The following is a 24535-nucleotide window of genomic DNA, read 5'->3' as shown; positions in this document are numbered from 1 at the left end:
CTTGACATCTAGAGTCTTACCCCCACCTGGCTACTTGCCTGGTATCTGTAGGCATTTGAGTTTCCGTCTGAGGAGCCCTTTCAAATACCAGTCTAGATAAATATTAAGGTCTCTTAAATGCAAAATCTCTCTGGCAATCCAATCTAGATGATCAGATAAGTAGGGATTTAGCTTCTCTCTGTTTCTACTTTAGTCTTGGTTTAGGTGAAAATATTAATATTGCAAAGAACAAAAAGAGGTTAAGTGAAATGAATTAAATATGTATAGTGGATAGGGATTTGATGTACAATCATGGAAGACTTGCCATTATTTGTACCAATGAATAATTTGATGGTAGAAATCTGTCACTTTCTAGGACTTTTACTCTCACAGAATGCTCAAGGCTTAGGTAATGAGTTTATTGACCTATAAACTGGTAACTTATGCAGCCAGGACAACCAATGGACACAGTTTAAAACGATAATCTGTGCAACATCAAATAATTGTCAGGCAATTTCTGATTCACCCTTGCAAACACTTTTTAATTTCTTCTTTTCTCTTTCTTTCCAAATTTTCCTCCATCTCCTTCTCCCATATTCCAAATTGTGTTCCTTCTTCTCTGACTGTCCTTCACCCTGACTGGACCACTGTGAGCCATTTCTTGGTCATATTGGTGGCCCTTGGGGCTAAGGACACTGATGATCCTTAGCCTCATAGAACTAGAGGCCAGCAGCCCCAACATCACCCACCCCTCTGTGCTTCACAAAGAAATGATAAAATGGTTGTGACATATTGATGAGTGTTTGGAAGAATAAAAATATATATCCAAAATGTCATTAATATATATTTAGTTTAGAAGGATGCCTTTGAATTTGCGCTAAGACTCCTCAATATTTTATTTCTCATGAGTAGAGGAATAATAATATTTATAAAAGTATTAAAAATAACTGACCTTTGAGCTTCTGCTGTGACACACATTATAAAATAAGTCTGAAATAAACAAACAAATCATATATGTTACTTTGACAGTTGAAAGTGTCAGACAAGACAACCCTGGACTAATCACAGCATCACTGATTCTTAGAGCCACAAGAACCCCTAGGGATCATCCAATTCACATTCCTATTAGATTCCTGACATATGATCAAAGCTATTCAGGCTATACAGACTCTGCTTAGATACCTCTAGTGTCAGGGAACTCACTATCACTCAAGAGAGCTCATTCTCCCGGGGCTCTTGTTTTAAAATATTTTCAGTTTTACATGAAGAAAAATCCACCTCCTTGTAATGTCCATCCATTGTGCCTAGTTTTGATTTTTGGAGTAATGGAACAGTAGTTCCATTGACTCTTTTACATGACAGATTTGGGGGGATTTGAATATATATCTCCCCAGGGACTTAAAGCTTTCCCCAAAATAACAACAATTATAAACAAGGTACAGGGTATACTATGATTACCTCACTTAGGGTTTGCAGGGTTTTGTTGAGCTCTGATCGTCTGTTAATAAAATGAGAAAAATTGACATGAAAGAGACTATCAGTGATGTGAAATTCAAAACAAGTTAGACTTTTAGCAAATACATTAAGCATATAGTATTTATTGCTTGCAGTGCTCGCTTTGAAGAAACACTGAGTATAATAAGCGATTCCTATGTGGGAAAAATAAATTATTTATATGACAAGGGAAACTAACCAGACAGAAGCTGTATTGGCACTAGCCAACAGTTGCAAGATAGAAATTATAGTTGAACAATCTTGTTATTCATCAAGCTATTGCAACTCCCAGGCAGCTTCTGGCAGAGGGCCAGAGGAAGAGCTGGCTGGCCCGAGGCAAAATTTCTGAGATAGGCCAGCCACTCACCCTGGATGCCCTGGGCCTCTGACTTCTTCTTCATTCCCTTTCCAGCTGACCCTGCCTGCCCTCTGGCACTCTCCAGCCCTGTCTTCCCTTCCTCACAACTTCTCTTTAGGAATTTCCCTCATTCCTCTCCTCCACTCATACTCCAACAACACTTGCATTTCTCTAATGTGGCAGAGTTTCATGTGAGGTTAAGATGAAATAAATCTAGTTTAAAAATTCCCTCTAAGGCAGTGGTTCTCAACCTGGAGTGACTCTACCCAGGGGACATCTGGCAATATGTAGAGACATTTTTATCTTGTCGCAATCCGGGGTGGAGTGCTACTGGCGTCTAGTTGATGGAGACCAGGAATCTGTTACACATTCTACATTGTACAGGACAATCTCACATATAACAAAGAACTATCTGGCCCAAAATGTCAGTAGTGCTAAGGTTGAGAAATCTTGCTCTAAGAATGGGCAATAGTTCTAGGTGGCTCCAGGGAAGGTCTAGAGGGAAGAAAAAGGGAAGGATGGAGGCAATAGTTGTCAGTTAGCTTTTTGAGCTGGCAGGCGCCTCTCCTCCATAACTATGCTCAGAGGCCACCTTCTTTCTAGGGGTTTCCCTGGCCATTCCAGTCATGTTCAACTTGCTCTATATTCACATGCTTAGAACATCCTTCAGTACATTGTACATGTCACCTTCATCATAGGGCTTGTACTCTAGTGTTATCATTTGTTCCCATTCTGTATCTTTCCTACCAGACTGCAGATTCCCTGGCCTAATGCTGGAATCACCAGCGGAGCATTCCAGAATGCTCATGCCTGCATCTTAGTCCCCAAATACTGATTTAAGTGGTATGAAGTTTTCCTGGGCATCAGTGTTTTTAAAAGCTGTGACTTTAAGATGAAACCTAGTTTTCCATTTTAGAGAGTTGAGTTTATCTCCATCTGTATCCTCCAGCACATAGTAGGTGCTCAAAAAATGCTTGGTGGCTTTAAATGAACTCATCTCTATTTCAAATCTAGTAATTAAGATGAATTACAAGTACACTAAGTTGTATCCTATTTATAAATTTGTGAGTTTAAAAAATGTTTCCTGTCACTACTATTGCCCATCTAAAGTTTAAAATCCTTCTAGAACAATGATTATTTTGCACATATACTTTGAATAGTTTGAAAAGCTAGATTTTTATCAGGAGGTAAGAAAAAAAATAGGTATATAAAGGACATGAACAACACCCCTGCCCATCCCAGTTCTCACTATAACTTTTTGCCACTGTGAACTCAGAAGGGTCCCAGGAATGTTTGATATGCACCGTGTAGAATCACGCATGATGTTCCCCTCCACCTAGGCACTGCGGAGTCATCAGAAGCAGCCAGGTCAAAATGCTAATTAAAGGATGAGCCTTAAGAACAGTTTTGTTTTGTTTGCTTCAACCTAGGAAAGGTTTTTCTCTCCGGTGTCATCACACATACTCCCCAGAGCTTTTGAATTTGGTTAAAAGTTTACAAAAACTTCTTTTGAGAGGTAGTAGCAAGGTTGAGAGTAGATGAATTTCATCTTTGATGCTGCTTCCCTGCCATGAGGGCAAAGACATGGTTTCCCCTCCCAGTAGACAGTGTAAGACTGTCCTGGCATAGGCCAACTGCTGGCCCACATTTTGACCTGTCGTCTAACTGGGAGCATCTATTTATAAACTGAGGTCTACTTAACAAAGATCTCTCTCTGGCTTGGGAATCACTGATGCTTCACAAAAATATGAACAAATGGTATACATAAAGTGTTACCTTGAACTCTTCTTTTAACCTTGCTGGCTACCAAGTCATATTACTCAAATTCCAATTCAAATGGAGATAATTTCATAGCATCAAAGATAACAGCCTCACAGGGATATTAATTTACGACAGGTAATTATGGTTTTAGTTGCAAAGAACTCAAGAACCAGTTCTCTATAGCTTTTAGGTCTCTTTCCTATTCTCAGTTTCCAAAAGCAAAGATAGTTCAACAAGTACCTTTCCATAGCTGATGTCTTAAGTTTTAAATCAAACAGCAGATTACTCACTTCAGATCACTTAGAGACAGGACTCCAGTTAAGGTGCTATTAGCCACATTTTGATTCTGTTAGAAGTACAAAATCATTAAGAATACAACAAATGTTTTTTTATACTCTCTAATAAGATATAGTTTTTTTAGTTTTGTTCGCCACCCAAAGAACTACAACCTAAAGACTATGAATACCAACTGCATGGAATACTACCTAGCAAATGATCAAATCCATATAGACCAAGCCAGTTTTTTTTTTCTTTTAAAAATATTCTAAATCAACAAGTGTGATGTGCTAATTTCTGTCTTTTGTTATTCCATTCTGTCTTTTGTTATTCCCCAAAAAGAATACTATTAAAGCTCTCTATCCGAAAGGTCCCAGATTTAAGTGAAATATCCCGATGTAAAAAGGGAAACTTTATAGCAGTCATCACTATATTTCTAGAACCTAGCTCATTACCAGGCACACAGTAGGTACTCAGGAAATAATCACTGAATGAACTAACCACGTGTAGCTGGGATCCTTGGAACCAATCTAGGTTACAGAAGGCTGATACTACTATAACTAACTCCCCTATAGGGCAAATAGGATCAGTTTCAGAAGACTATTCTTAGATTCAATATATATTTCTTGTTAGGAGTTTCTAATATGATTTTCCATTTTAACTGGTAATAAAATTACATCATATAAACATTTAGCAGCAAACCTAGTGAAAACAAAAATATAATTATTAACAAAATACCATGATTATTATGAAGTCAAGCCCTCTTAGCAAAGCTAGGACTTCAGCAAGGGAATTTATTTACATTTGGTCATAAAAGTAAATAAATATGCCAAATATAATAAATCTGAACCTTAAACAACTACTTAAATACACATGAATTCATTTTTTAAGATTGTAATAAGGAAAATCTTTAGAACCTACCTGGGTAACATTGCTTTCTTCATCATGTTGAAACATTATCTCACCTCTAAAAAATGCTAAAAATAAATTTTTAAAAAGAAAATTGAGACTTGTATTCTTAGAGCTTGAGGATTAACATAACACAGAAAAAGATTATCAAATTACTTTATAAACAAAGTTTCATCAAATTATTTGCTGTTATTCACATTTACTCTTTCGTATCACAGTTACTCAATATAATTTTCAGAAAATAAAAACTATAAATTTTATGTAGGAATGCAGAGAGAGGGAACACTTGTTGCTTTGTCAAAAAATTTTATCCTGGCCTCCTGAATCCCAGTGCCCAGGGCAGTCCGAATGTGCCCTCAGTGGTGTATAACACTGCTGACCACCTGCCAGCTGTTCCTCAGTATACTGCTGTCCAAGGCCTGCCATGCCCCTGTGGCCCACATCCCCAGAGTCCCCGCCTCTGTTGCCTCTACAACCTCTGCCATGATCCGTTTGCTTCAGGCGCGGAGCCCCAGGAGCACCGCGTGTACCTCAGGGCACACAGACATGGGCAGCCACACCAGAGCATGCTGGGAAGCCAGGGCGCCGGGCTTCACAGGGCTGCTGTGCACTGTGCTGGGCACCATCATAATTGTAGTAGTGCCCTCCATTATCAAGCTGCAGGTCCACAAGGATGTGTGCATTGACCCCAGTAGCCTGTCTTTCGGCATGTGAAAGGAGATCCCCGTCCCCTTCTACCTCTCCATCTACTTCTGTATAGTCGACCTCAAGAGAGTGCAGGCCCTACGTGTACAGGGAGTTCCAGCACAAGAGCAACATCACCTTCAAAGACAATCACATGATATCTTTCCTTGAGTACCACAACTTCCAATTCCAGTGACAAGTCCAAAGGCTTGGAGAGCTACTATATCATGTCCAACATCCTGGTCCTGAGTGCAGCAGTGATGATGGAGAATAAGCCTATGGGCCAAAAACTGTTCATGACCTTGGCATTCACTACCCTTGGTGAGCGTGCTTTCATGAACTGTGCTGTGGGCAAGATCATGTGGAGTTATGGCCACTCCCTTGTGCACCTCATCAATGTAAGTACTTCCCAGACATGTTCCATTTAAAAGGCAAGTTCGAGTTATTTGCTGAGCTCAACAATTCAAATTCTGGGCTCTTCACTGTGTTCACAGGGATCAAAAACTTCAGCTGGATCCACCTCATGGGCAAGTGGAACTAGCTCAGCAAGCTCACTTCTGGCACTCAAATTAGTGCTACATGATGGCCAGGGCTTTGGGGCAGATGTGGGTGCCCTTTATGACTCACGAATCATCACTGGAATTCTACAGCCCCAAGGTCTTCCAGTCCATGAAGCTCATCTACAAGGAAGCAGGGATATTCAAAGCATCCCCACCTTTCACTTCAAGGCCTCCTGGACACCTTATTTGCCAATAGGTCCATCTACCGACCCAATGAAGGCTTTTGCCTGTGCTTTGACTCTGGAATCCAGACGTCAGCATTTGCAGGTTCAGTGGGCACTTGTTTCTCTCCCATCCTTATTTGTATAATGCCTACCCTGTCCTGGCAGAGGCCGTGATTGGCTTCCACCCCAATGAGAAAGAATATTCCCCGTCCCTGGACATCTATAGGAATCCCTAAAAACTGCTCTGTGGAGCTGTAGTTCAGCCTCTACATCAAGGCTGTCAAAGGCATTGGACAAACAGGCAAGACTGAGCCAGTGGTCCTGCCACTGATGTGGTTTGAGGAGGAGAAATGCTATTTATTTTGGAGTAATAGTAAAAAGGGCTCAAAGGATAAGGAAGCCATGCAGGCCTATTCTGAATCCCTAATGACATCAGATCCCAGTTCTGCAAGAAGCAAGATTGTAGGATCCTGGAGATACCAAGAGCCAGCCTAGCCCGGCCACTCAGCCAGACCAGCTCCCCAGCCCCTTCACCCCACTTCTTCAGGACTCTTTCAGGGGACAGCCTGCCAGTCCTAAAGTCTGAGCCTCCCAGTTGCCACACAAGTGTGTCCACACACTGCACACGCCTCCAACACATGTATGCATATACCTATACAGGTGTATACAGACACTCAGGGACAGAGATGCTGCTAAGGGGAGTCAAGGAGAGGCTCACCCAACAGGGACTGTTCCAGAACCATCTCTCTGAGGCACCCACAAGCATGTGGGCATTGGGTCCTCTCCCTGGGGTGAGCTCGTTCAGCCATTGGGCCACTTCTCCCCAGTTGCTCTCTCCTTTAGTCTGGAGACACTGCAGACCCTGCTTGGTGACTCACCCAGCAAGACAGGGCTTTTACCCTGAGGGGCTGGCCTCTGTCCTGAAACCCAGCCCGGGACTGTAGACTTCGTATGCCAAAGCCAGGTGGGCAGGGGGCCTTGGGCTCAGGGCCCAGCCCAGACCCAGAGCTTTGGCCTCTCTGCACCCATCTAGACTGGGGGCATAGCCCATTCACACAAGCCTCAGAAACCAGTGTGAATGAGACATGCCATGTGGCTGCCCTGTCTCCTCACCCTCCACAGGACTTTAATCTTCCCGAAGTCTACACAGGCACTGGATTTGGGTATCTGGGGCCTCTCCCCTCCAGCAAAACTGACGTCATCCTGTATACTGAGTGGGCCGCTCACTGGCAGGGGTGGTGAAAGCTCTGCCCTGAGCTACCCCCAATGAAAGCCCTCATCTCTTAGGGGCCAGGCCAGCGGTGGATAGGTCTGGTCCTGTCAACCTGGGTGTCTGGTCAGGTGGGAGACCTGTCTACCTGCAGCTTCTGGTCTCTGGGGTAAGCCTCTGTCTCCTTTCTACTGGAAGAAAAAATGAGTTTTGTCATCTTTTAAAAATAATTCACTATTTAAGTAATAAACCTTTTTTTAAAATGGGGAAAAAAAGAAACTTTATCCCTACATGCTTCTCATCAGAACTTTGTTTCCTTTAAAGATGCTAACTGGGGAACCATGACTCTAAAGTTAATGCTTTTGTTTGTTTGTTTAATCTTTTAAAGCTGTTATAGTTGCAGATAATATAGATAAGGGAAAATTATTTCTCAGAAGTTTAGCAACCTTATGGAAGTCCATTTATTCCTTGCTGGTGCTTTTGTTTTTCTTTTCTTTTCTTTTTTTTTAAATACAGCTACCAAATGCAGTATCTTTCTCAGGAACAAAGTTGAGATTTTGTTTTGAAACCTGAATAGAGTGCAGGGAAAATCTTTTCTTCAGTTGAATAACTCATTTGGACTTTCATCCCAGAAATGCCAGAAAACCCTGCTCTTAAAATGCCCACTTTGGGCAATATTAAAGCCAATTTTAGTCTACCTATTTTCTGCTGGACATACTTGGACTCTATCTGGAAACAAATAAAATAGAGACCCCTTAACAGATGTACATTGTGTGTACTTCATAATCTAGAGACCAAAAACTGGCCTCTTGAGCAAAAGGGCAAGGATGGCCTTGGCTGGTTTGGTTCAGCGGTTAGAGCGTTGGCCTGTGGTCCAGAGAGACCTGGGTTTGGTTCCCACTAAGGGCATGTACCTTGGTTGCAGTTTATCCCCGGCCCTGGTTGGGTCGTGTGGGTGGCAGCCACTCGATGTGTCCCTTTCACGGATGTGTCCCTTTCACGTCGATGTTTCTCTCTCTCTCTCTCTTCCTCTCTCTCCCTCCCACTCTATCTGAACACAAAATGAAAAAATGCCCCCGGGTGAGGATAAAAAAAAAAAAAAAAAGGCAAGGATGTCATATAAACTAGAGCAGGGATCAGCCAACTTTTTTTGTGAAATATCAGACAGATAAGAGATTTTATGGGTCATGTTGTCTCTGTTGAAACTACTCACCTTTGTGGTTATAGTGCAGAAGCAGCCATAGACAATATGTAAATGAAAAGGCATGGCTATGTTTCAGTAAAACTTTACTTACAAAAACAGGTAGCAAGATATATTTGGACTATGGCCAGTAGTTTGCCAACTCCTGAGCTAGAGGGTTGAAAGCCTCCTCATCTTATCTTTTTTTTTTTTTTTTCTTTTTTTTAATCCTCACCCGAGGACATTTTTCCATTTTTGTTCAGGTAGAGTGGGAGGGAGAGAGAGGACCAGAGAGAGAGAGAGAGAGAGAGAGAGAGAAACATCGACGTGAAAGGGACACATCGAGTGGCTGCCACCCGCACGACTGACCAGAGCTGGGGACAAACTGCAACCGAGGTACATGCCCTTAGCGGGAACCGAACCCGGGTCTCTCAGGACCACAGGCCGATGCTTTAACCGCTGAGCCAAACCAGCCAGGGCATCTTATCTTTTTTATTGCACCCCAAAGTACAACGGATTCCCATAGCCCAGTTCCCAATGGTCCACTTCCACTTAAAATGGCCAGCAAAAGCACTAGACTAGAGATTAACATGATTTATTTATTTCAGCAACTTTTCTACCAAGAACTTAAACTCTGACACTGAAATTTCAATTAATACAGTACATAAATATTAAAAGTAAAGATTCTTGATGTATGCACAGAATTACTTATCCATTTTTTAAAAGAAATCCTAGCTTGAATAAACTGATTTAGTATATGTGTACATGGTCAATACCCACAATTTCTCTCCCTCACCTATCTATTCTTCATGCTCATCCTTTAGTCTTGTTGAGGGCATGTTGAGTTTCATAAATGTGCTGGGAGCACAGTGGTAGCAGAGCAACCAGGAAACCACCACCTTTTTACCCTCAGCCTAACTGTGTCTAATCAGCTTCCAGTTTCTTCATTAAGCCTCCATTTCCCTTAATGAACCCAGATTGGAACCTGCAAGAAGTGAAGGTTTCTAGTTTCTGGCAGGATATAGTGGGATTTCTGGTGCCAAAAGAGTTGGTCCCCTGATGAGGTTGTTTTCAACAGACACTAAAACAAATGGTCAATTCAGTCACTTAATTAGGGAAAACATTACTCCGACCAGCTTTCTGACATCTGTTATTCAAGATGACCAGTTTTTTTTTGTTTTTTTTCACTAAGTGTTCAATTTTCAAACAGTTATCAAACATCATGTAGACACAACACTAAAGTAGACATTAGTCACCAGTCCAAACATAGATGATGCACAAAAATAATGAAATTATGGAGAATTCAGTAAAGAGAGGAGGGAGGGAAGAAGAAGAGAGAGTTACATAATATATGCAAGTGAAATGTGTTTTGTTTTGTTTTTTCTTGAATCAATACCAGATGATAGTTTTCTTCTATAGTCTACCTGGAGCATACTATCATGAGAAAGTTCATATATGCAAATCTCACACTCACACAAATAGAAAGTGTTTGTGGAACATTCTTTCAACAGCAAGTTTTCTAAACTATCTAAGCTTAACTTGTTTTACTTGCGATTGTTTCTTATATTTTTATCTTTTTATCTTTTTTACATGTTCAAATGTGTGTTAGTTCTATTCACTGAATACTATGTTTTTCAAACAAATTAATAAACTGTTAACAGGAACAGAATAAAAGGAAAACATTTCTCTGAGTGTTTCTTTTTATATAAATGGAGTCATACTAAGACTTTAATATTATAAAATATTTTGTTACCTTCCTCTTCTCTCTTCCCATGATCCAGTCCCGAACTACCACACCATGTTTTACATCTGCTTTCATTGGTTTCAACAAGGAAGGGAGACCAGAGAGCCAAACCAATGTGAGAAAAGTGTTTATTTCATTCCTTCTGGCCCATGGCAGCAGGGAAAATATTCTCATTTCAAAAATAGCATGTTATCAAGAGATTTCCATCTCAATATTTAAAAATAGTGGGCAGTCTTAGCTAGAGATGGCAAAATACACTATGGGTACTACTGGAATTAGTACCGAATTCACTAGGTATATATGAGGTTTTCAACATTCTAGTAGAGTGGTTTGTTTTTTAGTAAAAAACAATATCCTGTTTCTAAGCTGTAACAATACTTCAGGTCCTATGGAAAAGCTTGAGGGATTTGGATACAAGAAGTGGTTTTCAATAATTAAGTTCATTATTAATCATGTTCATCAATTCTAAGGGTATTAGTTATGGATCTAAAGCTATGGTGAAAAATGTTTGGTATACAGATTTATGTTCTCATATTAAGGAAGTTAATCCATCATTTCACTAGGCAATGGGAAGATAATTTCAGCCAAATCTAAAATTTGCTTTTGTTTTCATTTGGGATTCATAGTAGCCAGGTGGTAGAAAAAGAGACAGATCACAGAGGCATACATCACACACCCAACAGGGAAAAAAACAAACCATTTTTCTCTAGGAAGCTAATTTATCTGGTAACATATAATGTGCACAAGAACTAACCTGAGTCATTGCAAATAGATGACAAATTGCAGATAGTTCTCTGGGGTTTGACTCCTGCAAAGAAAACACAACCCAGCTGGTTAAGCATGTCAACACCTTCTATTGTATACTACATTGTCAAGAGAATTAATAAATTTAGGCATCAAAATTGGACCAAAAATATAAGTTGGATATCTGGATGAATTCCACAAAGACTAAAGTAATGAGAGGTTTCATTTCTTAGTTGGTCAGCTATGGAACTTGATTCTTCACTATTCTTTAGTATGTCCATGTCTGATCCCCTACTCCTCCCTAAAATTTCTTGTCCCATTCCCAATTAATCCCTCTCCTGTCCAATACAAACAGAACAGTGTGAATACAATTCTAGCACACAGACTTAATGAAATAGCCCTTATTCTTAGATTCTCCTTTCTTTCTGGGTAGAGGAGTACATGAACACTCTAATGCTGGTCTCAGCTCCTTATGCAAATGTATGTATGAAATAACATCAATGCCATGATATCATTTCACATGGGCAAAAACTACAAAATTCAAAAACAATTTACTGAAAGCCTACCATATTCTATGGGCTTTGTGAAGTTCCAAATATAGACCCTGCCCTCAGCGAGCTTACAATCTAATGAGTAAAACTAGCCAGTAAAAAAAAAAAAAAATTATAATGAGGGCAAAATGGAGTAATGGTCAAGACAACAGACTACACAGGCTACATAGGAGGCAGAGATGAATGTGGGATTAAATAAGGCACATTAGAACAAAAAACTTCATATATATTAACCTGAGAAACACTTTCACCAAAGGTGAAAGGAGAAGTACATCTCTTCTTTGATTTGAGTAGAGTTCAGGGTTTACTACTCTAAAAATATTTCCTTCATTAATTTCATCCTTTTGGCAGAGTATAAGAAATATGTAGTAAATGTGGAGGGCAAATGCTGACAATGTGTAAGCAAACTGCCAAGGGGGAAAAGGTTGTTATATTAAGGAATATTTTTGTATCCTTGTTAGGTCTGGTTTTGTCTAAATTATGTACACAGTGCTTGATTGCTATTTTATTTCCATTGCACTTCATGAGTGTTTAATTCTTTTCTAAGAGAACTAGTTTGAACACAAACTAAAATTACAATCTGAATTAGTGCGTATGATATGGTTTCTGCCAGAATGATTTAGTTGACGTTTGGTATGTAGGCATCATGGTTCAGTTAAAGTTTTGATTCTATGAGCCAACTGAATTTAGGTGCCAAAAGTTACCAGACATGTAGATTTCTATATTGTTCCACAGCAAAGTTACCCACATCAAAAGAAAAAGACTTAATTTTAAATATACTTGCTTATGGATATAACTCATTAGAAATATACATTATGAAATTATACAATATATAGATGGTGGGTAGTAATGCTTTAAATGTTTCTTACAACTATTGGTCTATTGCTTACTAAACTTTCCATTCCATCACATCTCATTTTTCTCTAAATTTTTTTGGCGCCTTCATTTCCAGTGATGTGTGTCTTTTGCTGCTTATTCATATTGAGATTTTTTTCCTATTGCTAGGGCTGTGGTCTGTAATTTCCCCCAAGTATATGGCCAAAGGTTGTCTTTAAATCATGAGTGAGAAAACTTTGTCTGTAAAAGGCCAAATAGTAAATATTTTAGTATTTGTGGGCCATATAATCCACATTGCAACTACTCAACTCTACCACTGATTGTAGTGGAAAAGTAGCCATAGACAATATGTAAAAAAAGGGTGGTGGTGGTACGGCACTTTTCCACTTTTTTTGTAAACTTTATTTACAAAAAAGAAAAAGAAAAAAAAAGGTAGATTTGGCCCATAGCCAATAGTTTGCCAACCTTTGCTTTAAATAAACTAGAAACCTTTGTTAAGCATGTCAGATATCCCTAATCTTGTACTAGGTACCTAAAAGCACATCCCTTTTGTTTTAATTTAAAAAGAGATTGAGAGTCACTTCTTTAAGAATCTTTCCTTCATAAACTGCATCCCATTGATAATCATTAGCCTTTCTATCTCCTATGCTTCTTAACCATGTCAGAAACAGTTGTGTAATCACTGCCTTTATTTGCATACAACATGTTCATGGCAATTATCTGTTTATTTGCCTTGTCTCTCCCCACAGACTAGAAGATTCTTGAGGGTAGGCATTGTGTCTAGTCATTGCTATTATAATCCCAAACACTTAGTACAACTTCAGGTATCCAGTGCATAAACATCTATTCATTAAGAACAGATTTCATTTTTAAAAGGTAGAAAAAAAGAGAAAGAAAGCATTAACATCAGCCATTTGTTTAATTTTACTTTAGTTATAAAAAAAGAAAGTCTTGATATTGATAAGTCATACCTGATGCATTGAAGGTTTTTACTATAGTGATTTTAGTTTTTTCTGCAAAGAAGCAATTTAAATATTAGAGCAGAATTGTTGCTTGTTTTTAAAAAACAATTTGCCACGAGTATCATTTTAGTGAAGTGATAAGAAAATCATACTATTGATACCTTTAAGACACTATTGGTCATCTCAGCAGAATTAATGGAAATCACATACACAGATCAGATAGCATTGGCACAGGGTGGGTCTGGGATTTAGATTCCCATGTTTACCCAGTTAGATCATACCCATTACACATTCCACTGCTTGTGTAATTCTACTGTAGTTTCCATGCTCTGCTGCTGCTAGGGAAATTAATGCAGACTTACACTTCAGATATGTAGAATTAAGTCACTATTAGGACCTTCAAGTGATAGGTTGTAAAGATCAGGTGATTCAGAATAAAAATTAATTGAAGCAGTCAACGGAATCTAAAATATTGCTATTATACTCTACAATTAAGAATGTGTCCTGATGTTTTCTCTAAGAGTTAATACAATACTATATCCATTGTGCTGATAGATAAAATTATTCTCAGAGAGGATGAGACTATCCAACTACAGTCATACAACAAGATCACAGTAAAACCAGGACAGAACTGTTCAAAGTCAATGACTCACGGGTAAATTTTTACACACTCTAAAGAAGCAAACCTTAGAAATATCTTCCCAACACACTTTTGGGACAGAGCACAAGATTCACTTCCCAGATAATGAAGAACCAGGTTCAGAAATCCTGGCTGTTAAGGATGGCCAATTAGAAGAGACTGCATTCAGGACACAGATTGCAAACAAGCTCTGTCTCCTAGGGTGAGTGGCAAATTCTGAAGAAAACACAAAGCTCAGATCTTGGAGAAGCACTTAAGAATCATGACGTTATACTGACAGTTTCAGAAACCTCATTTGTGTATGTGTTATTGATAAGTTTCTCTTTCAATGTGTGACTGACCCATGGGCAATGATTGGTGGTAATTATAGAGGCTGATAGCATTTGTATTATCATGAAGAATCCTTTACATACATTATTTTGTTTGCCCTGATACTTTCCTTTCTAGAATAAATAGGGTACAACTGTGAAATGAGCTTCTGTTTCTAGCAACAAAAGTGCTTTGGGGGAAAAGTGTTCAACCTCACTAATAATAAAAAATGCAAAATAGAACCTAAGGAATTGAGAGAAAAATTTAATAATATATGATATAGACTCAGCTCTCAGCAAAGGTACAGTGACACAGACATTCTTATCCACTATTGGCAGGGATGTTGCTGGGTACAACTTTTCTAGAAGAGAATTGGGCAGTAGGCATCAAGGGCCTTAAAATATCATAATGCTGACCCATTAAATCCAATTCTTGTAATACATCTTATGGAAACCAGGGATGAATGTAAAGATATTGGCACAAGGATATTTATAGCAACAATTTCTATTTAAAAAGTAGAAACAACTCTAATGGTCAACATATGATACACAATGGAATATTATCAAGTCATTAATAGTAAGGGACACTAGAAAATACTTATAACTTAATATGAAGTCAAAAGAGCAAGATATAATAATCTATGCAAACTATGACAGTATATGTACATATCATACTGAATGGAAATATACCAAATTATCAACAGTAATAAGCTTAGGAAAGTAACATTAAAGATGAATTCTATTTTCTTTGTATTTTTCTATAGTCTCCATTTTTATGAGCTAAGGTATATTACTATTATACTAAAAAATATATTATTTTAAATGGAGTGCTGTGGCCATAGCAGTTTGGAAGATCAAGGTTGTAGTAACACCAGAATTACAGTTCAATGTCAAAGTAAAACAAGTCACAAATCAACAGTTGAAGGCACAGGAAGTGGGCAAGGAGATAACCTTTACTAATCCAAGACCACAGGACTGAGAAACTCAAGCCACAGAAGACAGCTATTATATTTAGAAATAACTTGATATTACCTGTCTTGTTTAAAGTAGATAACACGGTTGAAGTAACATCTGCAATAAAATAATAAAAATTAACCTAACTATTGGCATGATTACTAAACACATACATCTTCCTAGGTCCCTTAAACATTTCACTTTTCCCCAAATCCTGGAGAAGTTAGAGTTTTGCAAAAGTCAACTGACATTACCAAATGTATTTGCTGCCAACCCCCTCACCACACTATCCCATCTCCAACTCCCAGAGACAATTCCTGAGCAAATATTCATTCGTTCAAAATGTGTTTCCTAAACACAAGTTATGTGTCTAAAACATAGCAACACTACCGTAATTATTACATTTAAATAAACTCATTTATGTAGTTTAATATTTTGTCCCTTTTTTCTCTATCATAATGAAAGTCCCTAAGGAATAGGATATTTTCACAGTTAATACTAACTTTAATAGATAGTCCTATGGATGCTTACTATATTTTTACCTAATGTAATTCATTCTTATGAAAGTAATTCTAGTTTGAATTTGGAATTCTTGAACGTTATATTCAACTAACTTTTAGGGAAATCTTATTTTTATTGTGTTTTACTTAAAATCCAATTTAAAATCTACTCTATTGGTATTTCTTTTAATGAAAAGCATTCTAGAATTTATTATTCTGGATGAAACTTTAGGGGGGAAAGGCATGTATTACATTATCACACTTTTTAACCACATAAAATGGGATCCAAAAACTACTGCCAAAGTTATTTTGAAGATGTTCTTTCACTGTAAAAAGTAATTGCACATAAAAATGATAATGTCTGGTCCTTCCCATTAAACCAAAATTGAATCTATACCAGTTTCAATCAGTGTGAGCTGCATCTATGATTGTTTAGCTCCCTAACTGCCAACCACATGATGAGATTTTATTTTAACTAAGGGACTGTGAAAAGTATTGGGTTTTGACTGCAATAAGATGGAAGGCTGTCTACCCACAAAGGGGAGGGAACAGAATGTGCTGCCCGGCCCACCTCCCTCAAATATAACCCAGTTCTTTGCCCTTTTCTTTCTTCAGCATAATGAAGCCAGTATTTTTTTTCATTTTATACTATTTTAAAATTGATAAAATCATCTGTAAAAAGGCTGTCTTTGAACACTCTGTACCTCTGAATCCATGCTGAATCATATTGAAGTCACTGGATGTGCTTTTCACATTTAAACAATCTGTCATATAAAACGTGTTGGAATTGTGTTGGTGAGCAAGTGAAATGGGGTACTGAAAATGTGGTCAACATCTCTTTGCTTTTACTGAACAGTTAGACTAGAGTGATGGAGGGCTGTCTTCCCTCCATGATAATGAGAATTTTATCATTTAACCAGAAAGTTGCTCTCCAGGGTTATAAGTCTTGGGTTCTTTTGGGTTTTTCTTTTTGGTTATTTTAATATGAAAACCTTCAACACCATTCACTATATTTATATTCATATTAATGATTATCAATTTTCTCTTGTTTCAGAAAACTTCTTACCATTTAGGCTTGTAGTTTCAACCTCTTTTGTCCCGAGGGGAAAAAAGCAATACAAAGATATAATTAAATTAAAAACTTAACAAATTGGGCTAAATCTAGGTTTAAATTTTTTTAAAATCTTGCCTGGAGTACCATTGGAGTAGGAGACCAAACCAATAAGAGAGTCAGCTGCAGGAGAAAAAAACACAAAATTTTCAAATTAATACCTTGAAACAATTATTTATTGAATTTTAAGGAGTTAGAACTTTTGAGATATAATAATGAAAAGAACTGAAAAATATCCTATGAGACCAATATGTAATTAAATTCTATAATCATTTAATATACATTTAATCAGAGAATTGTAGAGAAAGAACCCAAGAGATGAAATGAATGCAATTGTCTTATTTTACAGATGAAGAACCTGAGGCTCATGATCACAGAGCCCACTCCCACTTATGGAATATTATGGAAGTAAGTTTAGGAACCACAACAAAATGTAAGACATACTACTTTCAAAATTTTTCAACCAGAGAGTTCTAGAAAACATTTTGTACTTTAAATACTTTTCAAGCTACAATTATGAAACATATTGGTATATTGGCTCCATTTAGTTATAATGACGCCTGGCAATTCTTCCAATAGTGAATTTAGGGTTAAAAAAAAAAAATGCTTTCACTCAATACTGGACTACCTCACATAATTTCCTGGTCAGTTATTTTAAAATGTGGCTGCTATTAAGACGATCAATAAGTTATAAATTTGTCATGCAATAACTCCACTTATGCTAACGGGTTGGTCTACTACACACATTTTGCCTGTTTAAATATTAAAAAACACCCAACTGCTTGACCTCTACATATACACAGGAAAAGTAAACACAAACATTTTACAAGTAAAACAAGCTTTGCAAGAGGGAATCTGATATTCAGCCCGTAAGGACAACATTTGGGTGTGTCAAGGCACTTGGCAGGCCTGTCTGTTTTAGATCACTCATGCCTTGGCTGAAACACACACACCCTGTCTGTCCTACATTATTCATTCCTTATTTTGTCATTTACTACATCTTTTTAATTACGAAGGATATTTCTTCGGAAGTAAGACAGTTACTGAGCAGTAAGATTCAAAGTGTGGATATGGAATCCTTTGCTCTTGTGGCAGAACAAAATAATTGGCCAAAGCTGGTTTTTAATTAATGACTATCAGTTCTTCTAAATATTGATGATTGGTGATGCCATCCAAAGAAGACTGTGAGCACAGCTTCCCATCCGTCCCTGGTGTGCACTGGCTCTTACCTTCCAGTTAGTGCAACTCTCCCCCGGGACACCCAGAACCCAGGCTCTGACTGGACCCAGTGTGCGCCTCCAAAGCCCCATATCCCATCCCATGCAAACACGATTTTGCAAAAATATTACTATGATTAAGTCTGATGAAGACTATTGTACCAGAAAAAAAAAAAATACAGTGGTTCATTTTACCCTAGAATCTTTACAATGAGGAGGCAAAACGGCACAGTAAAAATAGCTTGGAATTTGGAGACTTGCAGTCCTGGGTTTGAATCTTTAGCTCATTACTTAATAACCCAGAATAATGATAGTTATAACTTATTGAGGGCTTACTCCATGCCAGACACATGTATTATCTCATTTCATCTTCACAATTACCCTATGAAACAGGAATTATTATTCTCCCCAATTTAAAGAAAAAGAAAATGAGGCACAGAAAGGTGAAGGAACTTGCCCAAAGTCACATAGTTAGCAATGGGGGTAGGAGGATGGCGGCTGAATTCAAACCCAAGTAGTCTGGCTCCAGAAAATGTGTGAACATGAACAAGTTTTATCCTCTCTGACCCTCAGTTTTTCATCTCTAACATGAATATAACGATTCCTATGCTGCAAGATTGGAAGCAAAGTGAGCTGTCTAAAAACTCCCAGGCATGTAGTATATGCACAAGAAATAATAGCTAGTATTATTTTGTTTAAATAAATTAATGACAGTAGAAGCTCATTTTCACACAACTAAAACAGTGTGAGTTGACTCACTTTTTACTACAAAAGATTGTTCTGTAATATATGGTATACCAGAAAGAATACAGAAGTAAGAGTCTGGGAAGCCACCCCTGTGTGATGTGGGGCAAAAACTGTGTGACAGACAAGTTACTCAGCTGCTCCAGGCTTCATGTCATCAACTAAGGGATGGGGCGGGACCACTTTATCCCTGGGGTCCCATTCCAGTTAGTAGTCTCTAATGCAGGTTCTGTTCCTGGTTCCTGCCAAGATGGGTCCTAGTTATAAATTTCTCTTTAACGTATTTGCCTCCCCATTCTTATGAGTGCTAAGCCCTTAGAAGCCTTTTGAAAAATATCCGTTCAGTGAGGGTACTAAGAAAGTTTAAGAGAACATCTCATCCCTCAAATATAAGAACATTTGGCATATTTAAGTTCTTGATGCTCTTCAGGAGACTTGTGAATTAGAATACTAAAAATAACATTGAAGAACTTAAGCAGTTACCCTAATGAAAACCCACAGTTTACCCCTCAGCTTTGTCCAGCAATGTGTGGAAACAATGTGCTTGTCCTCTTGTGTTTGCTACTGACTTTTCAGGTGTAGGTTTAATGACAGAATTTAACATAATTAAGCTTCATGGAAGAAAACAATTTTGCTGTATCTGACTGTGTGCCGTATTGCATGGAGAACTTTTAGAATATTTTCCTGAAATTTCCCAAAGTCATGAAGTAACAGTCTTACCAGATGGTGGTAACAAACTGGAATTATCAGCATTCTCTGTTGAGGAAAAAGGTGATTTAAAATTAGCTTAGTTTGTGCATAAATGTGTAGGAGAGGAACATCTTAAATGAGAATGAATGTAAAATGAGTTGCAAATAGCTACCAAAAGAGGGCAGTATGTTAATTTACTACTATTTTCAACAGCCTAATCAGTACTGCTTTTCAATTCTCTACAAAGACCTATCTCTTATGAAGCAATTCCTCCAATTTAACTATTGATGGTTCTCTATATATTTTGTTATATAATAGTTTAGTACATTTTAAACTAAAAATGATGACTAAGAACTTCAGTTGTTGATTAACATTCATTACAATTTGTAAAAGTAAATGTATACATTTACATAAATTAAACTCCCATTGACTGTTTCACTTATACCTATTAGCACAGACTTTATACCTATTAAGCCACTTCTTTCTTATGAGTTAACCTAGATGAGATGCCTCTGGGTGTATAAACTACAAGAACTGCTGTATTATCTTGGGAGGATACTCAGATTCCATAAAAGAAAAGTAATTCTATTTTTTTTATCTAGGAAAAAGAATACACACTTATTGGAGAAATTTCAGATATTACAGATAAACAAAAAGAAGAAAATTAAAACCACCTATAATTTCACCACCCAGAGATAAATGACATCAGCATTTTTTTTATCCTCACCCAAGGATATTTTATTTATCTTTAGATAGAGTGGGAGGAAGGGAGAGAGAAGGAGAGAGAGAGAGAAACATCAATGTGAGAGAGACATATCGACTGGTTGCCTCCTGCACGACCCCGACCATGGCCGGGGACAAACAGCAACTGAGGAACGTGCCCTTGACCGGAATCGAACCTGCAGTTCTTTGGTCCACAGGCCGACGCTGTAACCACTAAGCCAAAATGGCCAGGGTGACATTAACATTTTGACATATATTATTTTCTCTTTCTATGTGTATATGTATATCTACATATATACAGTACACCCTGGAACAAAGTGGAGAGTAGGGGCAACAATCTACTGCACAGTTGAAAATCCACATATAACTTTTGACTCCCAAAAAAGTTAACTGCTAATAGCTTACTGTTGACCAGAAGAAGCCTTACTGATATCATAAACAGTTGATTGACATGTATTTTGTATGCTATATGTATTATATACTGTATTCTTACAAAATGTAAAGTAAGTTAGAGGAAAGAAAATGTTATTAAGACAATCATAAGGAAAATATATTTACAGTATTTACTGAAAAAATACACATATAAGTGGACCTGCACAATTCAGACCCATTTTGTTCAAGGTCAACTGAATACAGATAAATGGATATATGCATGTGTATGTATGTATTTACATGTATTATAAGAAATGTCACATCACATAAGCTATTTATAACCTGATTTTTCTCCACGTACCCAGAGTGGTTAATGACTTGATGGCCTAATTTAATTGGAAATGCCTCTTCTTAGTCTCTGCCCTTCAATATATCCTTCATGTTAGTTTAATATTCCACCAATCAAAGAGTATATTGAGTTAACAGGAGTTTAATTTTTAAAATACTCTTGGGAGAGAGCTGGATCTTTGAAAAGATAAACAAGATTGATAAACCCTTAACCAGACGCATCAAGAAGAGAGAGGAGACAAATAAATAAAATCAGAAATAAAAGAAGAGCTATAACAACGGAAACCACAGAAATACAAAGGATTATAAAACAACACTATAAACAACTATATGCCAACAAATTGGACAACCTGAAAGAAATGGATAAATTCCTAGAAACATACAATCTCCCAAAACTGAATCATGAAAAAACAGAAAATCTGAACAGACCAATTACAACTAATGACATAGAAGCAGTAATCAAAAACTTCCAACAAATAAAAGTCCTAGACTGGGTAGTTTCACGGGTGAATTTCACCAAACATCAAACAAGAACCAGCCCAATTCTTCTCAAACTATTCCACAAAATTCAAGAGGAAGGAAGACTCCAAGCTCATTTTATGAGGCCAGTATTATCCTAATTCCAAAACCAGATAAAGACACTACAAAGAAAAAAAAAAAATTGTAGGCCAATATCCCTGATGAACATAGATGCCAAAATCCTCAACAAAATATTAGCAAACCAAATCCAATAATACATTAAAAATATCATATATCATGATCAAGCAGTATTTACTCCTGGGATGCAAGGTTGGTACACTATTTGCAAATCAAGTAATGTGATAAACCACATAAACATAATGAAGGATAAAAATCATATGATCATCTCAATGACGCAGAAAAAGCATTTGACAAAATCCAGCACCCACTTACTATAAAAACTCAGCAAAGTGGAAATAGAAGGAACATATCTCAACATAATGAAGGCCATATATGACAGATCTACAGCTAACATCATACTCAATGGGGGAAAAACTAAAAGCATTTCCATAAGATCAGGAAAAAGACAGGGATGTCCCCTTTCACCACTCTTATTAAACATCGTATTAAAAACTCTAGCCACAGAAATCAGACAAGAAGAAGAAATAAAAGGCATCCAAATGGGAAAGTAAGAAGTAAAACTGTCATTATATTTTCAGGTGACATGATACTATGCATAGAGAACTCCAAAGATTCCACCGAAAAACTACTAGAACTGATAAATAAATTCAGTAAAGTATCAGGATACAAAATAAATATCCAGAAATTGGTTATTTTTATACACCAGTAATGAACTATCAGAAAGGTAAACTAAGAAAACAATTCCATTTACAATTGCATCAAAAAATAAAAATAAAATATCAAGGAATAAATTTAACCAAGGAGGTAAAAGACTTGTACTTAAAAAATTTTAAGACACTGAAGAAAGAAACTGAAAAAGATACAAATGAATGGAAGCATATACCATGCTCATGGATAGGAAGAATTAACATTGTTAAAATGTCCACACTACCCAAAACAACCTATAGATTCAACGCAATTCCTACCACAATACCAATGGCATATTTCAAAGAACTAGAACAAATAATCCAAAAAATTTAATGGAACCACAAAAGACCCCAAATAGCTACAGCCATCTTGAAAAAGAAGAACAAAGTTGGAAGAATTATGCTACCTGATATCAAATTATACCACAAGGCCATAAACAGAAACGTGCTGGAATAAAAACAGACATACAAATCAATGGAACAAAATAGAGAACCCAGAAATAAACCCATGTTCATGTGGTCAATTAGTATTTGACAAAGGGGGCAAGAACATATAACTGGGTAAAGACAGTTTATTCAATAAGTGGTGTTAGAGAAATTAGACAGATACATGCAAAAGAATAAAAATAAAACTAGACCACCTTCTTACACCATGTACAAGAATAAACTCAAAATGGATTAAAGACTTAAATGTAAGACTAGAAACCAGCCCTGGCCGATTTGGCTCAGCAGTTAGAGCATCGGCCCATGGACCAAAGAGACCCGGGGTCGGTTCCCGCTAACGGCTCATAACTCGGTTGCAGTTTATCCCCAGCCCTGGTTGGAATTGTGTGGGTGGCAGCTGGTCAATGTGTTTCTCTCACATCAATGTTTCTCTCTCTCTTCCTCCCTCTCTCCCTCCCGCTCTATCTGAAGATAAATGCAAAAATGTCCTTGGGTGAAGGTTTAAAAAAGAAAAAAAAAAGACTGAAAACCATAAAAATCCTGAAAGAAAACATAAGCAGTAAAGTCTTGGACATTTCTTTTAGTAGTATATTTTCTGGTATATCTCCTCGGGCAAAGGAAACAAAAGAAAAAATAAACACAGCAAAAGAAAGGATCAACAAAATGAAAAGACAACCCATTGAATAGTAGAATATATTTGCCAATGATACATTTGATAAGGAGTTAATACCCAAAATTTGTAAAGAACTCATACATACAACTCAACAGCCAAAAACTGAATAATACAATTAAAGATGGGCAAAGGACCTGAATACACACTTATCTAAAGAGGACATACAGATGGCCAAAAGACATACGAAAAGATGCTCATCATCACTAATCATCAGAGAAATGTAAATTAAAATCACAATGAGATATCCCCTCACACCTGTCAGAATGCCTATCATCAATAAATTAACAAATGTTGGCAAGGATTTGAAGAAAAGGGAACCCTTGTGCAGTTTTGGTGGGGATGCAGATTGAAGCAGCCTCTATGGAAAACAGTATGGATGTTCCTCAAAAAATTAAAAATGGAACTGCCTTATGATCCAGCAATTTGAGTTCTGGGTATATATCGAAAGAAACTCAAAACACTAATTCGAAAGAATACATGCTATGTTCATTGCAGCATTTACAACAGCCAAGCTATGGAAGAAACCCAAGGGCCCATCAATAGACAAGTGGATAAAAAAGCTATAATATATATATGAAATATATATTATGAAATATATAAGAAATATATATATATAATATATATGTATGTACACACACACACACACACACACACACACACATAATGGAACATTATTCGTCCATAAAAAATAACAAAATCTTACTATTTGTGACAGCATGGATGGACATAGAGGGTATTATGCTCAGTGAAATAAGTCAGTCAGAGAAAGACAAATACCATATGATTTCACTTATATGTGGAATTAAAGAACAATATAAACGAACAAACAAAACAGAAACAAACTCATAGATAAAGAGAACAAACTGACAGCTGTCAGAGGGGAAGGGGAATGGAGGGCCGGGTGAAAAGGGTGAAGGGATTGAGAGGTATAGGTTGGTAGTTATAAAATAGCCACGGGGATGTAAAGTACAGCTTAGGAAATATAGTCAATAATATTGTAATAATTATGCATGGTGCCATTTGGGTCTTGGAAGTATCAGGGGGAACACTTTGTAAAGTATATGATTGTCTAACCACTATGCCATATGCCTGAAGCTAATAGAAAATAATAT

At 37.3% G+C, this 24535-nt stretch overlaps 1 protein-coding gene and 1 pseudogene across 1 annotated transcript in view; one reads left to right on the top strand and one right to left on the bottom strand.

Moving 5' to 3' along the window:
• Nucleotides 1–24535, bottom strand: part of ADGRG2 (adhesion G protein-coupled receptor G2) — a 123836-nt gene that overhangs the window by 28926 nt on the left and 70375 nt on the right. Inside the window, exons 4-13 of the mRNA XM_036270248.1 lie at nt 19608–19643; nt 17014–17049; nt 16882–16905; nt 15394–15432; nt 13423–13464; nt 11074–11127; nt 4790–4845; nt 3883–3938; nt 1438–1477; nt 932–969 (exon numbers count right to left, since the gene is read on the bottom strand). Of these exons, the coding sequence (XP_036126141.1) occupies nt 932–969; nt 1438–1477; nt 3883–3938; nt 4790–4845; nt 11074–11127; nt 13423–13464; nt 15394–15432; nt 16882–16905; nt 17014–17049; nt 19608–19643 (421 nt within the window). The remainder of the gene's footprint in view (nt 1–931; nt 970–1437; nt 1478–3882; nt 3939–4789; nt 4846–11073; nt 11128–13422; nt 13465–15393; nt 15433–16881; nt 16906–17013; nt 17050–19607; nt 19644–24535) is intronic.
• Nucleotides 5324–6651, top strand: LOC118635605 (annotated as a pseudogene).

The sequence above is a fragment of the Molossus molossus genome, unplaced genomic scaffold, assembly GCF_014108415.1.
Source record: "Molossus molossus isolate mMolMol1 unplaced genomic scaffold, mMolMol1.p scaffold_m16_p_2, whole genome shotgun sequence".
In the NCBI taxonomy this organism is placed as follows: domain Eukaryota; kingdom Metazoa; phylum Chordata; class Mammalia; order Chiroptera; family Molossidae; genus Molossus; species Molossus molossus.
The sequence above is the reverse complement of the archived record's forward strand: the minus strand, read 5'-3'. Positions and strand labels throughout refer to the sequence as shown.